A 10622-nucleotide genomic window follows, 5' to 3' on the forward strand; every position below is an offset into this window, starting at 1 on the left:
CCTCATCCATGGTAGGACAGTGAGGGGGGGTGTTGTCCCGTCCGCTTCTTGGGTGATTAATTTCCCTGCGGTCGGGCGCGGGGAGTGTGCGAGCGCCAGGTCAAGTGCTGTCACACATACATTCACCAGGTCCTCGCCAAACGGTCGTTGGTACAGCACCCTGTTACCTTAGCATCCACACTCAGTATTCGTAATTTTTACTAGGCCACTGTTTTTTCTGGAGTCCCTGGCCCAAATAATATCCGACACAATTTGGTGTATGTACACACACCACACACCACGCACACTCTGAGTATAAGGACAACCAGTTGAGGGGGTTTTTATCCCGTAAAAAAATCGTCCAGAAAACACAGGAGAAATTCTGATGACGTCTTGCTTTGGTGTTACTAGGCTTACAAAACTGACCCGTAGAGTTTCTCGAAAAATTTTGGCGTGTCGGTCCGTAGAGTATCAAAGGATGGCAGCACTCACAGTCAACAAATGTCAGGCTTCATATCAGGGGGCTCCGTGGGAAGCACAGGCTCTGGAAATCTGGCAGTCAGCATCAGGAGTAGCGATACCACTGGGCTCTATATGGGCCAGTCACACACTCGTTGGACGGGATTGAAATGAATGTGGAAGGGACACTTCTTGACGAAAAGGTATACTATGGGAAAACAAAAGAATCCATTTCTTACAATCCGGGGATGAGGGAAAAAAGATCTTCCTTTTCTGGACACGACAGTGGGACAATCATCACCTCCATTTCCGCCATCTCCGTTTCCGCCGTCTCCACCTCCACCTCCGTTTCCACCATCTCCACCTCCACCTCCGTTTCCTCCATCTCCGCCACCACCTCCGTTTCCGCCGTCTCCACCTCCACCTCCATTTCCACCACTACCTCCTCCACATGGCAGACCTTCTGGAGTCAAGTAGCTGCCTGTCACACACGGAGAAGCCCATTCGTGATCACAGGTGAGTTTCTGTTGGTTCCAGACCGTTCCAGGAGCACAAGGCATCTCTTCAGGACCATACGGGGCACACTGGATGAACTTGCGGCAGTCACTTGGATGTGGCAGATACTTTCCGAGGGAGCAATCAATGACGCAGCCGTCGATGCTTCCACCATTTCCTCCATTACCGCCGTCTCCACCGCCACCTCCGTTTCCGCCGTCTCCACCTCCACCTCCGTTTCCGCCGTCTCCACCACCACCTCCGTTTCCACCACTACCTCCTCCACATGGCAGACCTTCTGGAGTCAAGTAGCTGCCTGTCACACACGGAGAAGCCCATTCGTGATCACAGGTGAGTTTCTGTTGGTTCCAGACCGTTCCAGGAGCACAAGGCATCTCTTCAGGACCATACGGGGCACACTGGATGAACTTGCGGCAGTCACTTAGATGTGGCAGATACTTTCCGAGGGAGCAGTCAATGACGTCGATGCTTCCACCATTTCCTCCATTACCGCCGTCTCCACCTCCACCTCCGTTTCCGCCGTCTCCACCACCACCTCCGTTTCCTCCATCTCCGCCACCACCTCTGTTTCTGCCGTCTCCACCTCCACCTCCGTTTCCGCCTTACTTCCCAACTGTCCTAGCCCTTTAGTTTTTCAACTCTTCTGTCTCGAACTTTATTCTTCGGGTTCTCTCCGTTTTTTAATTCTTCCACAAGCACTTCCAGACACAATGTACACTCGCTAACAGAAAAGTGTCCTTACTCTTTCTGACTTAACAATATGATACGACGAAGTAAACAAGTGGAAAACGTGCTGTGAGCTCGACCTGATATTGATATCCCTGACAGGAGCATTTGCCTCCCCCACCCCCAAGGTCTGGCTTGCCTCCCCAATTTTAAACGTTTACTAATTACAGCTATATAGACCCGGTCACAAATTAAACATTTAATAGGGCTTTGAAATGTATAATACTTTTATTATTTCATGTTACCGCCATAAGCTTGGCGAACGCTGGCGTCTACATGGCATGGATACCACTAGCACTGCTGTTAACTGGCATCGGTCTGTAGAGCGCACTCCTATGCCGTAATTACTTGAGCAGTGACGATTGGATGATTGCGGGTATGATCTCAGGGGTAGTGTTTGCCCAAGGCTGTCCAAATATTCTCCATAAGATTGAGATCTGGCGCCTTCACGCAGAAACAAGATTTCCACATAGTCATACCCCGTAAATCTGCCAGGCCCAACATCTGACAACTCCCTAGCGGTTTCTGACAGTGGGTGTGCTGTAGTGTAATTCGAAGTCCCGCTGGATGTTGCCAGCAGAACAAAAGGGATCTGTAACCCTTGCATTAGTTATGGATTGTTTCACATAAAAATAATGGATATAAATGACTCATGGTGAGGGGACTTGGCAACTAAAACCCAGCCACGCCCCCTTCTCAAACCTAGTCAACTGTAAGAGGTGTTTCCACTGAGTATCAAATAGTTTTCATTAGCTCAAAATATTCATGTACTTCAATTCAAGCTTCCTATTTGCCTTTCATAGCACAATGATTTATTTGTGACAGACATTTACTTGATCTTCCTCCATCGTGCAATTAGGGCGCCCACTGCTGGCTTTGACTCTGGTGGATCCAATTGCTTGGTGTAACTGGATCCACAGAGGAGATTGGCTTTGAAATACCTAATCTTGATACCTAAGCTTTTGATAGTCCCTTAGATTAAAGTGTAATTATGACCCTACAAATGGTCTATGAGGTCTTCATTACTAATATATGGCATAATGCAAGGCCGTAGCTAAATCAACTCCGAAACACTATTTGAACACATTAAGAAGTTTCATCTTTGAGTCGACTGAGAAGGGTGACCGGGCATATACCGAAGCCTTAAGATTGTAGAGCAAATGTTTTATCACTCTGCTATGCAACCTTTTATATATATAGACATTAAAAAATATATAATATATATATATATATATATATATATATATATATATATATATATATATATATATGTGTGTGTGTGTGTGTGTGTGTGTTTGTGTGTGTGTAAAAACATAATAAGGTTGGAAAGTAAAACAAACCCTTAAATTATCATTACATTTACAATCAAGACTAACAGATGTAGGGTGAAGAACAGAAAATAACTTTATCAAATACAAGTTTTGAAAATAACTGTAGCCTGTCAATGCTCCTTTATTTATAGTCTAGTATTTACTTCCTTAAGATGCATTTCTTGGCTTTGCTTGAGAACACGCCACCATCTGGACACCGCATTTCAAAGGCTATGCCATGACTGCAAAGGTAATACGAACTTGGTGTGTCCTTAATAGCATACATTCCTTGCAGATCCTTACACTCCTCCGCTGCAAAAAGAGAAAAGCATTAGACAAGCTATATTCCTTTTGTAAAGATGAGAGAAAAGGTTTTTTCTCTGGCCACAATAATGCGTTTGGTGCTGCAGAGTAGTAACTTACGTAAAATGTAGTGTTGTTCTGTTGTAGGGTCTATTTCATTTCTTTTACGCCTTTCCTCACAGGAAACATTTTCAGGGAGGTCACATGTGTGTTTCTGATCATTGAAGTAAAGCCCTCCTGTACACTCATATTTGACAGGAATACCATCACCATTACCTGTAAGGAACAGATTTATTTAGACTCTGCATTTTCTGTTACAGACAGAATTCATTTTAGCACACATGCATTTTGTTAATATATAAATATATATATATATATATATATATATATATATATATATATATATATATATATATATAAATAAAAAAGAAAAATGTAGACCTGGCTGCTAAATTTGAATATGAAAGAGTCAAGACGGGAAAGCTAACGACATGAAATTTTGAAGCAATCTGACTATTACCAGTTTGGTTGTGCATTTTACTAAAATATGACTATGAGTATCAATATTAAGTGATTACGAACAGTTATACTGATAAGTAATGTACGATGATACAAATTATATAAATTTACATAATTTGGCATAAGAAAATATAGTTCCAAGACGGCACATACAATAAAGCGAATATTTCATAGACTTCCCTATTTTCCTATAGGCATTTTGTGGTATTACTTACACTTGTAGTATTCTGAGCAGCTATGGGCAGGGTACAGGCATTCACATGTAGGATCACAGGTTGGGGGTTTCTCAGGTTGACACTGTGGGTAATCTACTTGAAGAACACACTGACTCAACTGTGGGTTGAACACAAGCCCTTCGGAACAGGTGTGGAATTCAGCGCTTGCATTTGGCTGTTGAAACATTTTAGAAAGTGTATATTAAATAGACTTAGTCTAAAATGTAGAGATAAATAAAGTGTATATGAAGATATCAAGAAAACTTTTTCATTTGTAAATACCAAGAACTAACCTCACAGTAATAGTAGGCTGTGCAATCCTCGGGATGAGGTCTGAGGCAGCACTCACAGTCACAAATGTCAGGCTTCACATTAGGGGGTTCCGTGGGAAGCACAGGCTCTGGAATCTGGCAGTCAGCATCAGGAGTAGCGATACACTGGGCTCTATATGGCCAGTCACACACTCGTAGGACGGGATTGAAATGAAGGTGGAAGGGACACTTCTTGACGAAAGGTATACTATGGGAACAATGAATCCATTTCTTACAATCCCGGGGATGAGGAAAAAGACCTTCCTTTTCTGGACACGATAGTTGACAATCATCACCTCCATCACCACCTCCATTTCCGCCATCTCCACTGCCACCTCCGTTTCCGCTGTCTCCACCTCCGTTTCCACCGTCTCCTCCGCCACCTCCGTTTCCGCCACCTCCACCTCCGTTTCCACCATCTCCACCTCCTCCTCCGTTTCCACCATCTCCACCTCCTCCTCCGTTTCCGCCGTCTCCACCTCCACCTCCGTTTCCGCCGTCTCCACCTCCACCTCCATTTCCACCACTACCTCCTCCACATGGCAGACCTTCTGGAGTCAAGTAGCTGCCTGTCACACACGGAGAAGCCCATTCGTGATCACAGGTGAGTTTCTGTTGGTTCCAGACCGTTCCAGGAGCACAAGGCATCTCTTCAGGACCATACGGGGCACACTGGATGAACTTGCGGCAGTCACTTGGATGTGGCAGATACTTTCCGAGGGAGCAATCAATGACGCAGCCGTCGATGCTTCCACCATTTCCTCCGTTTCCGCCGTCTCCACCTCCACCTCCGTTTCCACCGTCTCCACCTCCACCTCCGTTTCCGCCGTCTCCACCTCCGTTTCCACCGTCTCCACCTCCACCTCCGTTTCCGCCGTCTCCACCTCCACCTCCGCTTCCTCCATCTCCGCCCCCCTCCGTTTCCGCCGTCTCCACCTCCGTTTCCGCCGTCTCCACCTCCACCTCCATTTCCACCACTACCTCCTCCACATGGCAGACCTTCTGGAGTCAAGTAGCTGCCTGTCACACACGGAGAAGCCCATTCGTGATCACAGGTGAGTTTCTGTTGGTTCCAGACCGTTCCAGGAGCACAAGGCATCTCTTCAGGACCATACGGGGCACACTGGATGAACTTGCGGCAGTCACTTGGATGTGGCAGATACTTTCCGAGGGAGCAATCAATGACGCAGCCGTCGATGCTTCCACCATTTCCTCCGTTTCCGCCGTCTCCACCTCCACCTCCGTTTCCGCCGTCTCCACCTCCACCTCCGTTTCCGCCGTCTCCGTCACCACCTCCGTTTCCGCCGTCTCCACCTCCACCTCCGTTTCCGCCGTCTCCACCTCCACCTCCGTTTCCGCCGTCTCCACCTCCACCTCCATTTCCGCCGTCTCCGCCACCACCTCCATTTCCGCCGTCTCCGCCACCACCTCCGTTTCCGCCGTCTCCACCTCCACCTCCATTTCCACCACTACCTCCTCCACATGGCAGACCTTCCGGAGTCAAGTAGCTGCCTGTCACACACGGAGAAGCCCATTCGTGATCACAGGTGAGTTTCTGTTGGTTCCAGACCGTTCCAGGAGCACAAGGCATCTCTTCAGGACCATACGGGGCACACTGGATGAACTTGCGGCAGTCACTTGGATGTGGCAGATACTTTCCGAGGGAGCAATCAATGACGCAGCCGTCGATGCTTCCACCATTTCCTCCGTTTCCGCCGTCTCCACCTCCACCTCCGTTTCCGCCGTCTCCACCTCCACCTCCGTTTCCGCCGTCTCCACCTCCACCTCCGTTTCCGCCGTCTCCGTCACCACCTCCGTTTCCGCCGTCTCCACCACCACCGCCGTCTCCACCTCCACCTCCGTTTCCGCCGTCTCCACCTCCACCTCCATTTCCGCCGTCTCCGCCACCACCTCCGTTTCCGCCGTCTCCGCCACCACCTCCGTTTCCGCCGTCTCCACCTCCACCTCCATTTCCACCACTACCTCCTCCACATGGCAGACCTTCTGGAGTCAAGTAGCTGCCTGTCACACACGGAGAAGCCCATTCGTGATCACAGGTGAGTTTCTGTTGGTTCCAGACCGTTCCAGGAGCACAAGGCATCTCTTCAGGACCATACGGGGCACACTGGATGAACTTGCGGCAGTCACTTGGATGTGGCAGATACTTTCCGAGGGAGCAATCAATGACGCAGCCGTCGATGCTTCCACCATTTCCTCCATTACCGCCGTCTCCACCGCCACCTCCGTTTCCGCCGTCTCCACCTCCACCTCCGTTTCCGCCGTCTCCACCGCCACCTCCGTTTCCACCGTCTCCACCTCCACCTCCGTTTCCACCATCTCCACCTCCTCCTCCGTTTCCGCCGTCTCCACCTCCACCTCCGTTTCCGCCGTCTCCACCTCCACCTCCGCTTCCTCCATTTCCGCCACCACCTCCGTTTCCGCCGTCTCCACCTCCGTTTCCGCCGTCTCCACCTCCACCTCCATTTCCACCACTACCTCCTCCACATGGCAGACCTTCTGGAGTCAAGTAGCTGCCTGTCACACACGGAGAAGCCCATTCGTGATCACAGGTGAGTTTCTGTTGGTTCCAGACCGTTCCAGGAGCACAAGGCATCTCTTCAGGACCATACGGGGCACACTGGATGAACTTGCGGCAGTCACTTGGATGTGGCAGATACTTTCCGAGGGAGCAATCAATGACGCAGCCGTCTATGCTTCCACCATTTCCTCCGTTTCCGCCGTCTCCACCTCCACCTCCGTTTCCGCCGTCTCCGTCACCACCTCCGTTTCCGCCGTCTCCACCACCACCTCCGTTTCCACCGTCTCCACCTCCACCTCCGTTTCCGCCGTCTCCACCTCCGTTTCCGCCGTCTCCACCTCCACCTCCATTTCCACCACTACCTCCTCCACATGGCAGACCTTCTGGAGTCAAGTAGCTGCCTGTCACACACGGAGAAGCCCATTCGTGATCACAGGTGAGTTTCTGTTGGTTCCAGACCGTTCCAGGAGCACAAGGCATCTCTTCAGGACCATACGGGGCACACTGGATGAACTTGCGGCAGTCACTTGGATGTGGCAGATACTTTCCGAGGGAGCAATCAATGACGCAGCCGTCGATGCTTCCACCATTTCCTCCATTACCGCCGTCTCCACCGCCACCTCCGTTTCCGCCGTCTCCACCTCCACCTCCGTTTCCGCCGTCTCCGTCACCACCTCCGTTTCCACAAGTACCACAGCTCTTTGGGCACACTGCAGCCACGTAGTATTGCCATGAGCAATCTCCATCTGTGGGCTTGCAGATGCAGTCATTGTTTGCTGCCCAGTACAAGCAGTCAAGTTCGTTATCTTGACATTCTGCATCTCCTCCACCCGCTGATCCACCTCCACTTCCTCCATTGCCGTTATTTCCACCGTCGCCTCCTCCACTTCCGCTGCCTCCACCTCCACCGTTGCCTCCTTCCCCTCCACCTCCTGATCCGCCTCCACTTCCTCCATTGCCGTTATTTCCACCGTCGCCTCCTCCACTTCCACTGCCTCCACCTCCACCGTTGCCTCCTTCCCCTCCACCTCCTGATCCGCCTCCACTTCCTCCATTGCCGTTTCCACCGTCACCTCCACCTCCGTTTCCTCCGTCTCCACCTCCACCTCCGTTTCCTCCGTCTCCACCTCCGTTTCCTCCGTCTCCACCTCCGCTTCCACCGTCTCCACCTCCACCTCCGTTTCCTCCGTTTCCTCCGTCTCCACCTCCGTTTCCTCCGTCTCCACCTCCGTTTCCTCCGTCTCCCCCTCCACCTCCGTTTCCGCCGTCTCCACCTCCACCTCCGTTACCAGACCCACCATTACCACCACATTCATGACTGTGGCTTCCTGATTCATGGCTGTGGCCTGGTTTGTGGCTTTCATTACTTCCTGACTCTTTGCTTCCTGACTCTTTGCTTCCTGACTCTTTGCTTCCTGACTCTTTGCTTCCGGATTCTTTGCTTCCTGACTCTTTGCTTCCTGACTCTTTGCTTCCGGATTCTTTGCTTCCTGACTCTTTGCTTCCGGACTCTTTGCTTCCATGTTTTCTTCTAGGTCCTTTTTCTTCCAAGGCAAATGTCCTCTTGCTAATAATTTGGTTTTCTTTGCAGTTGCCGCAGGACTTTGGACAGTTCCTAAGAACAAATGACTGCCAGTCACAGTTACTCCCACTGCACTGGCACCCTCCATCCTTAACAAACTTTGGACAGTCCAAGCGTCGGTCAACGCAGGCCGTTTCCAGGAAAGCACCTTCCTCCCAGGCCCCTTCGCTGCAATCTACATTGATGGCCAGATCGCACTGTGAGGTGTCACGGTTGAAGAGAAGGCCGCTACTGCAGAAGTGTTGCACTGCTTGGCCACCCTCACCTGAAACACCGATAGTGCATAACTTATAATACACAAATTGCCACAGATTTTTTTTCCTTTCTTTTTTCACGTTACCTTTGGGTAATGCCATATATGTAATAAATGCAAGTATATAAATGTCCCACCACATTTTCCATCATAAAGCAACACAATGTCAGAGTAGACATATGTTGGTGATCATTCAAAAGGTGAAGAAAAAATATAGTGCTGATAAAATGAAATGTTAAATGAAAAGGAGAATCATTGCCGATACCAACGTCTGCGACGCAAAAGAAATGAAGCTGTAACCATTGTTGCAAGGGAGGAACTTTTTTTTTTATCAGACAAGATATTGGCTCTGAAGAAAGTCTGATAAACTGAAGGAAAACAGGCACAGAGCGGAAAAGTAAACCACTTCTAGATTATTTAGAGCAAGTAAAATAAAACTCACACTGCCAGTAAGCAGAGCACATTTCAGACGAAGGGTACCGGCAGTTGTCACAGGAGCAGGTGGGCGCAGGTTCACATTTGGTGTTCTCCGGCAGATCACATTGTTCAACCATGGCGTTGAACATCAAGTCTCCGGGACACTCTGTAAGGTGCTCCACTCCAGCCTGCGAAAGAAAACCCAGGTTAGCCAACGGTCGCAGAAGATCGTTTGCGGATTGCTAAAATAAATTGCCATTGTGTTCTTAATTCTGTGCCTCCTATCTGTGCCTCCAAGATCATACACACAAAATCCCACCCACAAGCACACACAAGCGCATATATATATATATATATATATATATATATATATATATATATATATATATATGTATATGTATATGCATATGTACACACACACACACACACACACACACATATATATATATATATATATATATATATATATATATATATATATATATATATATACATATATATATATATATATATGTATATATATATATTATAACAGACTTAATACAATGGCTTGCAGGGGTAGTCATAGTGGTTATTACAGCTTGACTCTTTACTATGAACAGTAAGGGAACACACGAGACGATGTCTTAGGGTAAGTGGTGAGTGCGAGGTCCAGCCAGCCAGCCCTGAGGGCGAAGGCTGGACTGACTTTATCACGTTGAGCACTGGACACAAACTGAGAAGTCAGACGAGGTCAGATAAAATCGTCATCTACGTCCTCGCTGGCTTGGTGGTTCTAAATTGGATTTAGAGCCACGTGGTCTATCAGTAAGATGGTTTACAGAAATCGTGCTTATATATATCCCATATTGCTTGGCCACCTACTCACGCCTCGCCCTCGAGGCGCCTTAGATTGGCCTTAATGGGTGACCAAACTTTGGCTGGTCCTGATTTGCTGGTCTTCTCGTTCTCACGTGCATTGTCCTTGGTCCATCTTCGTGGCTGCCTGGTCCTTGGTATAAACCATCTGTCCTCTACACCCACACGTCCTCGAAGATCTTGCACAAGTCCTCCTTGACTTCGGATTCATCTAGACTTCCTCCTAATCCCTGTCCAGGCTTAACTCGGCGGCATCCTTGTCCACACGTCCTTACAGATCTCATGGTCATCCTCACATCCTCGTAATCTTCGTCTGGATCTACGGGCGTCCAGCAGGAGGCGTCCTCTCAGGTTGTCTGATACTTGTGCTGACGAGCTCCTGGAGTTTGACTAGATCTGCAGGGGTCCAGGCAGGCAGCGCCATTCCACAGCATCCTGGGGCGACTGGTACCTGCACTGGCGAGTTCTTGGTCCTTCTCTGGGTCTACGGACGTCCCGACAGCGGCGTTCTTCCACTACATCATCAGGAGACTTAATACCTGCTCTGACGAACATCCTGGTCCACAGGCCTATGGGGCTCTCCCGGTGACATCCTCCCACAGCATCCTAAGGTGACCATTTCTGCAGTAGGCTCA

At 49.1% G+C, this 10622-nt stretch overlaps 2 protein-coding genes across 2 annotated transcripts in view; both read right to left on the reverse strand.

The window, feature by feature from the left end:
• Positions 1-495: 495 nt before the first annotated feature.
• On the reverse strand, positions 496-1454 carry LOC119573541 (trihydrophobin-like). The gene is made up of 3 exons (XM_037920754.1): positions 836-1454; positions 678-781; positions 496-531 (listed from the first exon to the last, which is right to left on the reverse strand). The coding sequence occupies exons 1-3, from the start codon at positions 1326-1328 to the stop codon at positions 496-498; spliced, it is 633 nt and encodes a 210-aa protein (XP_037776682.1). The 5' UTR covers positions 1329-1454.
• Positions 1455-3022: 1568 nt separating this feature from the next.
• LOC119573170 (uncharacterized PE-PGRS family protein PE_PGRS54-like) overlaps positions 3023-10622 on the reverse strand; it is a 21956-nt gene continuing 14356 nt past the window's right edge. Inside the window, exons 4-14 of the mRNA XM_037920238.1 lie at positions 9155-9317; positions 7918-8724; positions 7195-7818; positions 6835-7092; positions 6322-6594; positions 5767-6084; positions 5320-5652; positions 4321-5141; positions 4028-4202; positions 3414-3569; positions 3023-3302 (exon numbers count right to left, since the gene is read on the reverse strand). Coding sequence (XP_037776166.1) covers positions 3151-3302; positions 3414-3569; positions 4028-4202; positions 4321-5141; positions 5320-5652; positions 5767-6084; positions 6322-6594; positions 6835-7092; positions 7195-7818; positions 7918-8724; positions 9155-9317 — 4080 coding nt within the window. The 3' untranslated portion in view covers positions 3023-3150. The remainder of the gene's footprint in view (positions 3303-3413; positions 3570-4027; positions 4203-4320; positions 5142-5319; positions 5653-5766; positions 6085-6321; positions 6595-6834; positions 7093-7194; positions 7819-7917; positions 8725-9154; positions 9318-10622) is intronic.

Source organism: Penaeus monodon, chromosome 5, assembly GCF_015228065.2.
Source record: "Penaeus monodon isolate SGIC_2016 chromosome 5, NSTDA_Pmon_1, whole genome shotgun sequence".
NCBI classification, from domain to species: Eukaryota; Metazoa; Arthropoda; class Malacostraca; order Decapoda; family Penaeidae; genus Penaeus; species Penaeus monodon.